At 47.3% G+C, this 15,505-nt stretch overlaps 1 protein-coding gene across 10 annotated transcripts in view; it reads right to left on the reverse strand.

Annotated features, from left to right (window-relative positions):
• The window catches only part of CTIF (cap binding complex dependent translation initiation factor), a 152,333-nt gene that overhangs the window by 119,332 nt on the left and 17,496 nt on the right, over positions 1-15,505 (reverse strand). For all 10 annotated transcript variants that reach the window (XM_065046832.1, XM_065046835.1, XM_065046834.1 and 7 more), the window contains exons 2-3: positions 5,719-5,931; positions 1,185-1,268 (exon numbers count right to left, since the gene is read on the reverse strand). In XM_065046832.1, coding sequence (XP_064902904.1) covers positions 1,185-1,268; positions 5,719-5,898 — 264 coding nt within the window. In that variant the 5' untranslated portion in view covers positions 5,899-5,931. The remainder of the gene's footprint in view (positions 1-1,184; positions 1,269-5,718; positions 5,932-15,505) is intronic.

Here is a 15,505-nt window from a genome sequence, read left to right on the forward strand (position 1 = left end):
TCCCCATCCCACAGTCCACCAGCTCCTAGCACAAAGCCGTGTCCAAAATGGGATGTGGGAGTTGCAACACACACCACTCAGACTGGCATGGATTCTTGTGCCACCCTTTAAGGGGCTTCCAGGCTTCTTCTCATAGATCACACACGTGGGACTGAAGCCTGGAGGACATCAAGCAGGGCAAGAGCACCAAAACCATCAGCCTGAAGCTTCTTCTCCAGGTGGAATGCCCATCAGCCGCAGCAACTGTAAATGCCACTTTACACCCTTTCCTGCAGCTGGCTCAGTCTCATATCTCCTTGGGACAATGTTGCTGTCACAGGGCTGATGGTCTCACGGTGGCACAGTAGCTCCTCGACCAGGTGACAACAGTCCAAACCATACCTTCACCCTTCCAACCTTCTCCCACGTCAGTGCTCGCACAGAGGAGGGACAGTCACGTCCAGAGATTCCAACAACTCTTCACTGATGTTCACCCTGCATACAACCACCAAAACCAACTCACACCTGTTTTTTGTCATTGCAAACCCAACATGGGCTCTCAGCATGTGCAATCTGGCTTCTTCTCCCAGTTCACCCTCTCACCCATTTAATCCTCTTCCCTCCAATACCATCCTCGTCCTGCAGCACATAACTGAGAAGCACAGCTACCTAAGACCACAGAATCATTTTGGTTGGAAAAGACGCTCAAGATCATCAAGTCCAACCATTAACCCACCCCCGGCACTGCCCCATGTCCCTGAGAACCTCATCTCTGTGTCTGTCCAACCCTCCAGGGATGGTGACTCCAGCACTGCCCTGGGCAGCCTGTTCCAATGCCCAACAGCCCTTTGGGGAAGAAATTGTTCCCAAGACCCAACCTCAACCTCCCCTGGCGCAACTTGAGGCCGTTTGCCCTTGTCCTGGATCCCTCACCTCATCTATACATCATACTTCCAAGACAGTTTTGATGCTCCAAAGATGTTCCTCACACAGGTGACAATAAGAAGCTCTTCAGGAATAAACTGGACACGCCATATTTATTTCCCTTTTATCGCAGAGCAAAAAACTCCTGGTCAGATCATCTACCCGCACATCGGGATGTTGTCCATCTCCCATGGTTTCGGTGGGAGAGGGAAAGTTAAAACTGAGGCCACACAGAATAAAGGCAAAGTTTTAGGTAAGAAAGAGCTAAAAACAACCCTTACCTGATTGTGTTCGTGAGACGACAAGCCCTTCCCTCGGGATGGGGAACAGCTGCCATCAAGCTGCTCACTACAATCTGCCGTCCACTGCAAAAGGGATAAAAAAGAAAGGACTGTTTAGAATAACAACCGAGCCGGGGAAAACTGCTGCGTCAGTCCACATCGCACAGAAAACACTGTGTGGGCGCCAGCATCAGCGTACGCATGCGGGTCACCCCCTTTTAGTGACAATCTCAAAGGCTTTGGCTTGGAAATGTTGCACCCGCTGATGGTGAGCAGGGGGAATAATCTCTGGAAGGCAGCTGAAATGATGCTTTGCAATAAAAACGTCTCCACTATTTCCTTACAGACTCCAAGGGTGTTGGGTATCTCAGGCGTGTGGTGGGCACCACGGCAGCTCAAATTGATTACTCTTTTCCATGTAGTTCTCCAAGAAAAGTTGGGAATTTTATGCCTTTCCCACCTCTGTTCACTTCAGGGACAGACAGGACTCCTGAGCTGCCAAAAAAACTGTTTTTATTGTAAAGAAAACATAAAAAAGAGCTTAGAGCTACAGGTCTGGCCATTGCCACAGCTGTGATATGCAGCCTGAGGGTAGCCCTGCTGTCACCCCATGGTGAAGGGCATCAGAGGTCTTCCCAGACTTGGGGGATCACAAGCTGCTTCAGTCAGCTCCCCCCAGCGTTTGACAGCAAGGTGCTTCCAGAAAACAATTCAATTTGGAGTCATTTGTTGGGTTATTTCCCCCCATCAAAAAAAGGAAGGGCTACATCATACTGGGGAAAAAAAAAGAAAAAAAGGAAAAAGCAACTTTCACTAGACAAATGTGAAAGATGCTGTTTAATCCTAAAGTAATTTTGTCACCCCCGCAAAAAGGTTGAACCAGAACCTTGGTCACCAGCCCCAATGCTGAGGATTTTCACGCTGGAAGTGTTTGGTTGCTCCATGGAGCAATCCAATCCACCATTTGGATTCCACCACCAAGACTGATGTTTCGAGAGAATGAAAAGTCAATTCCATACAAACAACGACTACCTGAGAACTTCTTGGAAGGATGAAGATAAAAAATAAGAGGAAGAGCCACCACTAGAACTGTTCACCATCTCTATGTAGCTCAAACAGATGGGAAACCTCAGCCTCACCTTTAATTAATTCTTTAACGAGCTGCCCGTTGTTCTTCTGCCACCTCTGCTGACCTAGCTGGACAAGCTTATGGTTCTATCATGCTTGAAAACCTTCTGCTAGAACTTTCCATGTCTCCTTTAACAATTTTGAGTGCAGACCACGTGCTTGGAAAGGTCTCCCAAGGTAAATCTCACCTGTTCTTACAGCCACAGCCAAAGAAAATTGCAATTTCCCTCTTTTTTTCTGTTGGGAGCAAGACTGGAGACACCTCCACCATGGGAACACCTGCACTTTGGGATTTTCTAGCCTGATGATGGATTCAGGTAAGAAAATCCAAAAACATTATTACAGCCACAAGGAAACAAAGTAACCTGGCCAAAGTTAAAGAATATGTTGCCAGGAGAACCTCACAGTTAAAAACAATTTTCTTGGTCTCAGTCTAGTGCCTTCACCACAAACTCATCCTTTTTCCTTCATTTCTCATTAAAAGGGAACATTCCACCTTGGATCGGGCTCATTTCCATCAGGGTTACTCCAGCGAGCTGCAAGGTACATGTGTGTTTATGTTTCTACAAATTTCAGGAATGAGGTGGGACAATTAATATCTGTGGGAGACAACAGATAATTTCTTCTTAACACATTCTTTAAGACATGACTCGATAAGTGGGTGCCCTATCTAAAAGCCCGTCCTCACTTTTTGTCCCACATACAGCCCTAAAAATCTAAAATATTGCATTCTGTTGGAGTTTCACATAGAAATCCTAATTAAACTTAGACACCTATGGTCTGTGGTAAAACCACATTTAGCTGCTTATCTTGAGATGCCTCTAAGACGTTTCAATGTTCAGATCTTTCATTATTATTCCTTTTTCTTTTAAAATACAACCTAACCATCTTTAGAGGCAGCATCCCCAGAACTGACATAAAAAACCCAGCAGCTCCTTTTTTTTCAGGGTAGGCCAGCCAGGAGAGATGAAATACCATTTCCACAAGTGGAAGATGGATTTGGTTGTTGCAACCAAGGATCTTAAGGCAAAAATTGTACATGGGCTACCATGGGAATTGGCAGATTTTGTCCCGAAGATGGGCAGAGGTGTGGACAGGCTGCAAGTGGTTGCAAAACTCTGACTTGTAATTTATTCCCATTTCAATAGTATTTCTATTGCAGGGACATCTTCACCAGCTCAGGTTGCTCAGAGCCCCGTCCAGCCTGGCCTGGGATGTCTCCAGGGATGGTTCATCCACCACCTCTCTGCCCAACCTGGGACAGGCTCTCACCACCCTCAGGGACAACAATTTCTTCCTCATGTCCAGCCTGGATCTCCCTCCTTTAGTTTAAACCCATCACCCCTTGTCCTATCACAACAGGCCCTGCTCAAAAGTCTGTCCCCATCTTTCTCACAGGCCCCTTTTAAGTCCAGAAAGGTGCAATAAGGTCTCCCCAGAGCTTCTCTTCTCCAGCTGAACACCCCAGCTCTCTCAGCCTGTCCTCCCAGCAGAGCTGTTCCAGCCTCGGATCATTTCAGTCACCTCCTCTGGACTAACAGGTTTGTCCAATTTGTCACCCCCCAGTGTCCCCAAGCCCTTTTTTCCAAGGCTGCTCTGAACTCATTCATCCCCCAGTCTGTAACGATACTAGGGGCTGCCACAACCTGGGTGCAGGAATCACAGACCGGTTGTGGTTGGAAGGGACCTCTGTAGATCATCCAGTCCAACCCACCTGCTCAAGCAGGTTCACCAGAGCAGGTCACACAGGATCGTGTCCAGGCAGGTTTGAATGTCTCAGAGAAGGAGACTCCACAACCTCTCTGGGCAGCCTGGGCCAGGCTCTGGCACCTCAAAGGAAAGAAGTTTCTCCTCATATTCAGATGGAACCTCCTGTGCTTCAGTCTGTGCCCATTGCCCCTCACCCTGTCATTGGGCACCACTGAACAGTGTCTGGTCCATCCTCTTGACACCCACCCTGGAGATATTTATCACATTGATAAGATCCCTCTCAGCTCCTGTTCTCCAACTGAACAGCCCCAGCTCTCTCAGTCTCTCCTCATCAGAAAGGTGCTCCAGACCCCTCAGCATCTTTGTGTTCCTCCGCTGGACTCTCTCCAGTAATTCTTGTCCTTCTTAAACTGGGGAGCCCAGAACTGGACACAGAACTGCAGATGTGGCCTCACCAGGGCAGAGCAGAGAGGGAGGAACAACCTGCCGTGACCTGCTGGTCATTCTTCCTCATGCACCCCAGGACCTTGGACTTGGCCTTGTTGAGCTTCATGAGGTTCAGGTTGGAGCACAAACTCCGCTCTGCTGGACTTGGGGACACTGGCTTTTCCACACTGGGGTGCACAGGGCAGAGGACCTCAGGAACTAGTTGGAGAGCACCTTTTCCTCCTACCTCAACCACTCCTCCTAATTTAAAGGTAAAAACAAAGCCCTGTGGAAGCGGGGCCTCATTTGTAAGCAATTAATACTCTTATTATTCTTATTGCATCCTCATAACTAGGCTCTAACCTAAATATTTTATCCTACCAGGAATGCCATGGGGTAGGAAAGCACTTCTGTCACAAACGGAAGATCACGGCAGCCTTACAAGCCCAAGGGCACAGACCGGAGCTCCCTGTTTCCTGAACCATGGGCTCCTTATCCCTTTGACAGTTCACGTCTTCAGCACACCATAGCACCAGAACACAAACCATTTCCCTTGGAGGAACAACGACATTTCTCCTTGTGTTGGACCTAAAATGTCAATTTTTAGGAACAAAACTAACTAGGACCGACCATATCATTCTTAACGACAACACCAAACCACATCCTCCCTATAACTATCTCTCTGTTTGCTGGCTGTTCACATCCTCTGAAATACAGCACAAATAAAATCATCTCCACATCCGTTCAACCCCTCCAGGGCTGGTGACTCCAGCACTGCCCTGGGCAGCCTGTTCCAATGCCCCACAGCCCTTTGGGGAAGAAATTGTGCCCAAGATCCAACCTCAACCTACCCTGGTGCAACTTGAGGCCGTTTTCTCTTGTCCTATCACTTGCTACTTGGGAGAAGAGACCAACTCTCTCTATGCTACAACCTCCTTCCAGGTAGTTGTAGAGAGTGATAAGGTCTCCCCTCAGCCTCCTTTTCTCCAGGATAAACAGCCCCAGTTCCCTCAGCTGCTCCTCATACAACTTGTGCTTCCATAAATAGGAACCTTGGAGAATTCAAAAAGCTTCAGGGCATGCACCTTGAGATCACGAAAAAACAAAACCCAGTTGTCAGGAGACCTCCACCAACCTCATGCCTGGTTGAACAAGCAAGCTGCCCCAAATTCACCCTTTTTTTATGTCCTGCTTTACAACCCAACACTCAAAAGGCTGTTTCGGCTGGATGCGCATCCCCAACTCAGCCCCTTTCCCACCCTTCACCCACCTGCGAGATGTGGGACTGTGTCTTCTCGCTCTCTCCGTCCCCCTCCGTTTTATCTGTCAGCAGCCCCTGCACCTGGTACTCCAGGACATAGCTGTCGATGAAACGCTCCAGCTCCTCAATCTCCTGAGAGCGGCTGCTCCCCGCCTCCGAGGAGGCCGACGCCACCGATGAGTTCTCCATCCCTTCAGGAGAGACACTGAGAACAGAGGGGGCCTGAAGAGTAAAATTTAAAAACAAAGGCAAGAAATTAATTCCCAGAAATTATAAAGAGAGTAAAATACCAGTAGCCAAAGCCTGTTGGTTATCATAGCTGGAATGTTTTCGCTGTACATCTAGTAACATTTATACTAAACTTAGATGGTCACATTTAGAGTTTCCATTCATGGACAAACAAAAAAAGTCACATTTCAGTAATATTCTGATAACACCAGACATTTTGCTTATCTTCCTTGTTAAAAACCAAACTACTGAAAACCACCAGACACTTGTGCAAGAAAAAAACATTAAAAAAGCTGAATTTAAAAAGCCCAAGGCATTAGATGTGCTGGGTAAAGAGTGATAAGCTTGAGATGATTGACAAGGGTGCAAGGAAGAGGATGATAGTTGAAAATCTTCTCTAGGACGGCAGCAATAAATGATGATGAGTCAACGGCGCAGCTGTAAATGGCCCAGCGAGGTCTGCACATGGGGGTGAAACCGAAAACCTATTTTTAGAACCTCTCTCTCTCTGCAGAATGGTTCTACAGAAGATTTAGAGGCTTTATGACGATCTTCTCCTCCTTATTTCTCCATGGTTGAGTGTCAATCACACCTTAAAGAAAATAAACCATAAGCTCCTGTAGCTGGACAGGTTTGAGCATGAATTAAGCTTTGGATTCAGTGTTTTGTGGTAAAACTCATACTCCTCCTTCCCTGCACCTCGGTGGGGGAAGACATGAGACCTCCCACCGCGTTGCAGGACACCAAGATTTCATCCTTCACCAGGAAAATTGTATTTACAGTCTGTTTTGAGACGAGTATAAAATTACCAAGCGAATTCCGAAGGGAAGGAGAAAAAAGAAACAAAAAAATCTGTTCCCAGCTCGTGTAATTTCCAGCTCCCAAACTATTTCTCATCTGTCACTTCTGAACAATTGTGGCTTCGTTTGGGAACTGCCAAGAACGAGCAGTTCTGGCCTCAGGATTTCATCTGCTCAAGGATTTATTCCCAAATGTGCCCAGACTGTCAAAAAGGCTCATTATTTAGATCAATATCACACATTAGCTCCTGAACAAAAAATCATGTGGCGTATTAAAAAAGAGAAAAAAATTACAGAGAAGAAATAAAAAAGAGGAGCCCCAGAGAGCATGAAGCCCTGGAGGAGGGCATGCTTCTGGCTTTTTTGTTAATTAGTGCCAATTAGCAAATGGAAAGCACTAATTACTAAACAAAAAGCGCTAAAGAAAGAGTGGGGAGAATAGGTGGTTGCAGTAAGTCCTGGACCACGTGAGGAAGGGGGAAAGTGATACAGCTGGATCAAGCATTTCAAGCATCATCCATCCCTTGGGGCCAAACAATACAATGTAAAGTCTTTTCTGCCCCCCCCCCTTTTTTTTAAGAGGAAATCAAGGCCAGGGCAATTTTTGGGGTGCTCACCCTATGCCCAAGGAGCATCTGATGACTAGCAACAGGACAGATGGTGGACTGGGACAGAATGGGTTTGTCAGAAGTCACCAGGTTCACCAAATTACCACAAACCATCTATTTGAGATATTTATGGATCTCCAGTAGGAAATTCTAAACCCAAGTCGTCGTGTATTACCTTCACCTCTCCCCACAGGAAGGCAAACCTCTATTTTTAAGGGTGATGAGTTACCACCTGAGATAGGATCATCACTGGATACAATGATCTCCAGAGCAGATGTCCAAGCATGGACAACAAGTTGGTTGACATCCAGCCCCCATAATAATATAAAAAACGAACAAGTTATGGTCTGTAATCTTCTTTATATGTTTTGTCGGTGTGAATCATGTAATGACACAGAGACTGGACAACACATCTGTGCAGGGGTCACTGTCACCCAAACCAGAGCATCAAGAAAGAGGCTCAACAAGAAAAATCTCGACTTTGGGGCATCTCCTGGTAGTGACCAGCTCTGGGTTTTCTGAGTTTGTCCTTTGAACTCCCCTTTCTGACCATGTTCCCTTCCGATATTGGGGCTCACAGTTAGAACCACACATGCCCGATCGCTACAGCAGCAAGGTGATGTCCAAACTTGATGCTGACACTGCTTTGGGCAAGTGGCTGGAAAACTTCTCCAACCTGAATGGTTTTAGGGTTCCATGAGATGACGTTCAAGCACTTCATCACTTAAAAAAAGCCTCCTCTGCTCTCTCAGTTGACTTTTTGTACTTATTCCTGAGGAGTTTCACCCATTTTAGATGAGTCTCTCCCAATCATCATACAAGTGCCTTCTCCAATTCCACCATCCTGCCCAGAGATGTCCCAAAGATCAGATGAGGGTTGTTTGGGCCAACGTCCTCTAGAAGCTTTTTCAAGCCAAAATTTTGAGTTGTTACCCATTGATTCCTGGGCTCTACTTAATTCTACCAAGTGTGAGACGCACATGCTTGACCAACCAAAACCATCACAGGTTTACAGAGGTCCATTGGCTGGGTCCTGCAAGCTGGTTCCTGGTTCAAGTGCCTGGTCCATTAAGAGAAGCAGATTTTGGATCAAAAATGGTGGCCCTTCATCCTCGACAGGAGCCATCTTGGAGGGGGAATAGAGTGTACTATCAGCAAGTTTGCTGATGACACCAAGCTGGGAGGAGTGGCTGACATGCCAGAGGCTGTGCTGCCATCAGAGACCTGGACAGGCTGGAGAGCTGGGCGGGGAATAACCTGATGAAATTTAACAAGGGCAAGTGTAGAGTCCTGCATCTGGGCAGGAACAACCCCAGGCTCCAGTATAGGTTGGGAAATTACATATTAGAGAGCAGTGGAGGGGAAAGGGACCTGGGGGTCCTGGTGGACAACAGGATGACCATGAGCCAGCACTGTGCCCTTGTGGCCAGGAAGGCCAATGGCATCCTGGGGTGTATTACAAGGGGGTGGTCAGTAGATCGAGAGAGGTTCTCCTTCCCCTCTACTCCGCCCTGGTGAGACCACATCTGGAATATTGTGTCCAGTTCTGGGCCCCTGAGTTCCAGAAGGACAGGGAACTGCTGGAGAGGGTCCAGCGTAGGGCAACGAAGATGATTAAGGGAGTGGAGCACCTCCATTATGAAGAAAGGCTGAGGGAGCTGGGGCTCTTTAGTTTGGAGAAGAAACCGAGGGGTGACCTTATTAATGTTTATAAATATATACAGGGTGAGTGCCATGAGGATGGAGCCAGGCTCTTCTCGGTGGCAAACAATGACAGGACAAGGGGTAATGGGATCAAGCTGGAACACAAGAGGTTCCACTTAAATTTGAGAAAAAACAACTTCTCAGTGAGGGTGGCAGAGCCTGGCCCAGGCTGCCCAGGGAGGTTGTGGAGTCTCCTTCTCTGCAGACATTCAAAACCCACCTGGACATGTTCCTGTGCGACCTCACCTGGGTGTTCCTGCTCCAGCAGGGGGATTGGACTAGATGATCTTTTGAGGTCCCTTCCAATCCCAAACATACTGTGATACTGTGATCTTGGGAAGGGAAGAAGTCACCTAGATCCAGACCAAAGGTTTACTCTCCACACTAATAATACACCTTCTCTCCTTTAACAAAATTAACACTCTCTGATGGGAAGGCAGCATGGGCTGGATGGGTCCTGCTCTTTTTGGTGTCATGTGTGGTGTCTTCATGCCTGGAGAAGGTTTCCCATCTCACCTTGACCCCAAAACATCTACAAACAAGAGGTTTCCCAAGAAAACTCCAAAACTGAGCATCAAAGCAGTTGAATGTCTTCCCAAACTGAGCAAACACATGTTCTTGAGAACTCTTCAGGGAGTGACCAACCCTTGGATCCGTGTTGGCACAAAATCTACCACCAAGGATTCCCAGACCCCAGATACATTCCTTAATGATAATTAAAAGAGATCAACCTCAAATATGTATTTTTTTTGCTGTTCCCTCCTCTTCCCCCTGTTTCATCAAAGCACGAAGCCTCCAAGTCTCTGGGGTCTGAAAATCACCTTCCAAACCTTTCCTATGAAGCCCATGCTGTGCTCATTACTATGACCACAAAACAAAGAATCGGCAGCAGAAAAGCTGACAGAAGTGCAAAGTGCTTATTATAACTTAATTATTATCAGCATTACTGTAATGTATAATTATTATTAATAGTTGTTATTTTAAACAGTGATCTAAATGGGGTTCTTGCTCTAGTAAGGTTATACAGTTTATGGCAATTATACAGTTTAACTTCAATCAGCAAATAAATTCAATAAGAATAAGCATTTTTAATGACATTTCTGTTTCTTCACCTTCTCCCAAAGATGCTCCAGGCTTGTCGAACTTGTGGAACCGAGTGGCGAGTCTGATACGTGAAGAGCAGCAATAGAGAAGGAACCCATTTGGGGCAAGATGGGTAGGAGGCAACAGCACAGGGGAACTTGGAACCAAAAGAATGGAAGAAAACATGAGCTCATGATGAGGAGAAGAGAGATATGTAGGAACAGGAATGTATTTCCATCAGCTCATTGAAGCCCGGGTGAGAGGACCCCATCCCTATGCCCTTCCCACAGGGAAGATGCTCCAATCGTCTTCTCTCCATCACCCCAAGACAGAACTTCTCCAAAACCTGGACTGAGCAGCCCAGCCATGCCAGGGTGGGACCCACAACCATCCCAAGGGGGCAGAGACTCCAGCCTCACACAAATATCATTCCCTGAAGTGAAGAACGGGAGTTTTTGGTGGAAAATATGCCGATACGACAACCTTGTCAGCAAGACTGCTGGTCCACGAAGTGATCTTCCTAAAATAATTCTTGCCCCAACTCAGCAAGACAAACCAATGTTCTAACATATCATTAGCCAATGACCACACAACTTCTCACTCCCACCCAAGGTTCAACCTGTTCGGGCATCAGCAAAGGAAACAAAATCAAGAGGTCGCTTTTGCCATGTTTTCACTTCCACTGGATGGATGCTGAAAGGTGAAAATGCTTTCCCGCACGCAACAAGTTTCTTTGAAGGTTGTGGCCATCAAAGACAGGAGAACCACTCGAATATCAAAAGTTGGAAGTGGATTTAATTGACAAATACATTGCCAGGAGCTAACACTCAATGCTAACACCTAGGTAAGATGATTGGAAAAGATCTCTAAAATACAGAGTTCAGGCAGAAATGCAGCACTCAGCATCAGGCTTCTCCAGTTTTAGGCACCTGTATCAAAATTCAGTGGTCAAAAGGTCCAACACCCATCAAATTCCAATAAATGGCAAACGCCCACGCCCAAGCCAACCTTTCCAACCACTTGGCCTCCATCGTTTAAATACGGACTTAAATAACTCACTTAAGGCATCCCGGTTGGTAATCCTGAGTCTCTCCCTTATTTATACTCTAGATAAACGCTGAAAAAGTTCCCATGCCAATCCTCCCATACATTCCTCTGTAATTCCAACGTAGGGCAGGAGGAACGCAGAGCAGCCCCTCTCTGCAGATTTGTTCCCCAGAAATAAAGGCTGTGACAGGCTCCAGAGTTACCCTGACAGATCCTTGTAAACATTTTTCTCACCATACGGGATTTACGATCCCGTGTTTTGCTGAGAACAAGGGATGCTTCCTATAAAAGGCGGCCACGGCACAAATACTTCACGTACCGATGAGGCCACCTCCTTCTGTGGTGGGTTGTCCAGCATCCCTCTCGCATTCACTCTCCCCAGGGAGTTTATAATAAATAAATGTTAAATACTGCTGTGATCCAGCAGGCCCCTTCTGCTCTGAGACACCCAGGACACAAATTGAGAACCACCTGAGCAGCCCACAGATTTATTTATTTGTGCCTGCATGGGATGATGGCAAAATCAAACCAAAAAGACCTCTAGGAGATCCAAGGAGAGGCTCCAGCCTGGTCCCGTGAGGAACCATCATCAGTTTTCACATCTCTTGCCCAGCCTCCAAAACCCACCCCATTGCTCTCTACTCCCATCAGTGAAGACCTGTTGGACATCACATCCCAGTGAGATGGCACCTTCTGCTTTGTGCCTTCTGGGGCTGGGCAGAGAGGAACAAAACATGGTCATAGAATCGTTTTGGTTGGATGGAGCCTCAAAATCAACGAGTTCAACCACTAACCCAACTCCAGCACTAAATCATGGCCTTAAGAACCTCATCTCTATGTGTTTTAGACATGTCCAGGGATGGTGACTCCACCACTGCCCTGGGCAGCCTGGTCAAACCCTCCATCATCACCTTTCCAAAGCCATGGAGAAGGAGGTTCCTTCAGCCCCACACCTGAGAGGTGAGGAATGATTGGACCACACAGATGTAGGACAACTCTCCTATTTCTTATCTGCTTCTCAGCACCTCCAGGTCAGGTGAAACCTTCCGTGTGTTTTAATTCTGCAAATAACCGTCTGCAAGCTGACACTTTGGCAGCAGAACTGGCAGAAGGACCTTTGACCACCTACATTTGGGGTTTGAACTCCTGCCAATCAGTGCGGCCACTTCCCTGCATCTCCTTTTAATGAGCTACTGCAGCAGCAATATTTTCTCTCTCCCGGCCCAGCCCATTTCCAACAACAAGTAATTAGCGATGTGTCTTTCTAAAGCAGAGAATGAAAGGAGCAGTTTATTGCCGGCGGCCACCTTTTGTACCCAGAAAACTGTATGAACAGTAACTACAGAAAAATGAAAGCAATCCAGATGAACCATGACTCCCCCCATCCAGGTATTACTGTGAGCACACACATCACGTCTACCATTTGGATTTGCTGCTCTATAACTGGTATTTTTCCAGATTCCAAACAATGCCAAGCACAGAAACGTAAATTATTATATCGTGGGTCTGACCATTTTCTGATTAAAATGTAAACACCTTTGAAAAGTGACTGCTGCTGGATTTAGCCTCAGGCTTTTCAGATACTGATGCATCCACGGCTGGCCGAACATTTTATACGTTTCATAGCGTTTCCAGTCTCAGGTCTGGTTGCTGGTGATGCAGAAAAGCCCAAGTGACAGGACAGGAGCCTAACAGCTGCCACGTCGTGGTGCCATCCACGAGCCTGACATGCCACAGAGCGGGCAAACGCCACTCTGCATCAAAACAGAGCCATTAAAAGAAACACAAAAATGAATGAGGGAAGGAAAAACAAGGAGAGAACCAGGAGACAACCAAGTGCAAAAGGCCACAGAATCAGACCCAAACCAGCTGCCTTGACACATTTACCCAGCAAGGAAGGCAGACGAATAACCAGAAAGCTAGAAATCCCTCGTTATCAGTCAGACAACAATTTACTACATAGCTTGCTTCACTGTTATAAGGATTTTTTTGCAGTTGGGAGGTGGATTTGTTTTTTTTCTTTTTCAACAAAACCACCTTTAGAAACACAAATTCTTTCAGTGTGTCAAATCCGTGCATGGGGTTGTAGCAGTTTCCCAACAGATGGGCTTCCTTGCCGGGGGGGAAGATGTTACCTTTGGTGTGTGATGCATGTTGCCAAGAAAAAGAAAGGAAAAACGAGAATACAACTAAGAAAACCACTGTCTCAACTTCAGGAGGTGTGCGGGGGTGGGTTTATGGCTTATCTGATGGACATCAGTCCTACAGGATGCCAGGGCAAAGGAGCATCACTCCAGCTGCAGAACAACAGTAGGCACGCTCCCCATCACTTAATTTTTTATATAAATCTAATATATGGAAATAGATCAGCATTTTTAGAAATAAAACATGAAACCAACCATAAAAAATCCTCCAACCATCAACCCCTGAATCAAGAACAGGTTTTATAACCTATTTATACAGCAGCTGATACTACAAACTGTGACTTCAGTCAGCAGAATCCATTCTCACATTCCCCTGCTTCTACTAAAAGCTAACGGCACGAGAGCCCACGTTACATCTCATCCTTGTGATTTTTCACCTTTCTGAAATGTCGCCAAATAAAAATATGTGAAGAAATAGCAAAAAAGAAATAAAAATGCAGATTTCACACATGCTCCTCGATCTTCTCTTCGGAGCTGCACAGTTCCTCCTCCAAGAGCACACGGCATCACACGGGCAGGCTGGGTCAGACATGATGGTTGCAAAAACGCTAAAAGACACAATTAAGAGTGTTCTCCTGCCTTGCACACGTACACCACGCAAACACAGGTGCCTCCGTACAATGCACGCAGCGGGTAGCAATCCTAAGGAAAAAAACATGTGGATTTTGCCCAGTTTTTCCGCAATCCAGGGGATGAGCCCTGATCCCACGGAAGCAGCAGCCCACGTCCTTAGTAAAAGCACTAGAATAACAAGCTGATCCACACGCTTTGCAACCGCACGTTTCGACCGCGAGCTCGTGCCGCTGCATTCCGTCTTTTGCAAATAACCGAAGGGAAAAACCATTCTCAGAAAGGAAATCTTTTCTTTCCAGGCACCCAGGCAATATAATGGGCACTTGGGCTGTGAAAAGCCCTGTAATCCCAAAAGACACAACAAACTTTGAGTTGAGATGTCAACCTGCTGAAGTAATTCATCCTGCGGGTCAGGAGGGATGCAGTGGGAGCAGCATCACCCGGTCAGCAGTGGGGCAGGCGCGCAGGGTGCTTAATCCCTATTAAATCATGCCTGTAGTTTGCTGGCAAAGAGCATTTTTGCACACGTACGCTGGCTTTTAGCAGCGTTCAGAGGACAGAGCTGGGCCACCGGCCAAAACACTGGAGCTGCTGCTCTGGATAGATGGATGGAGAAAGTTTTAATGTGAGGAGGAGCCAGTTGGTCCTCTCTAAATAGAATCATAGAATAGTTTGGGTTGCAGGGACCTTCCCAGGTCCCCCAGTGCCCCCCCTGCCATGAGCAGGGACATCTTCACCAGCTCAGGTTGCTCAGAGCCCCGTCCAGCCTGGCCTGGGATGTCTCCAGGGATGGTTCATCTACCACCTCTCTGGCCAACCTGGGACAGGCTCTCACCACCCTCAGGGACAACAATTCCTTCCTCATGTCCAGCCTGGATCTCCCTCCTTTAGTTTAAAACCATCACCCCTTGTCCTTTCACAACAGGCCCTGCTCAAAAGTCTGTCCCCATCTTTCTCACAGGCCCCTTTTAAGTCCGGAAAGGTGCACTAAGGTCTCCCCGGAGCTTCCCTTCTCCAGCTGAACACCCCAGCTCTCTCAGCCTGTCCTCCCAGCAGAGCTGTTCCAGCCTCGGATCATTCCTGTGGCTCCTCTGGCCCCTCTCCAGCAGGTCCATGTGTGTCCTGTGCTGAGCACCCAGAGCTGGACCAGCACTGCAGGGGGGTCTCACCAGAGCGGGGCAGAGGGGCAGAGTCACCTCCCTGACCTGCTGCCCACGCTCCTGGTGATGCAGCCCAAGACACAATTGGCTTCAGGGCTGCAAGCGCACATTGCCGGCTCATGTCCCATCTCTCATCCCCCAGCACCCCCAAGCCCTTCTCCTGGGGGCTGCTCTCCATCCCTTTACCCCCACCCTGTGCTGATACCGGGGGTCACGTCAACCCAGGTGCAGGACTTTGCACCTGGCTTTGCTGAACCTCATGAGGTTCACACCATGAAATCTTGCCTCCAGCCCCACCGATTGCTTCCCTTCATCACAGTTTTTCTCCTTTTTCAAAATGAAACTCTTATGTGCAAATAGGCTGGGGATATGAGAGCCACAGGTGTCTC

Source organism: Columba livia, chromosome Z (assembly GCF_036013475.1).
Source record: "Columba livia isolate bColLiv1 breed racing homer chromosome Z, bColLiv1.pat.W.v2, whole genome shotgun sequence".
NCBI lineage: Eukaryota > Metazoa > Chordata > Aves > Columbiformes > Columbidae > Columba > Columba livia.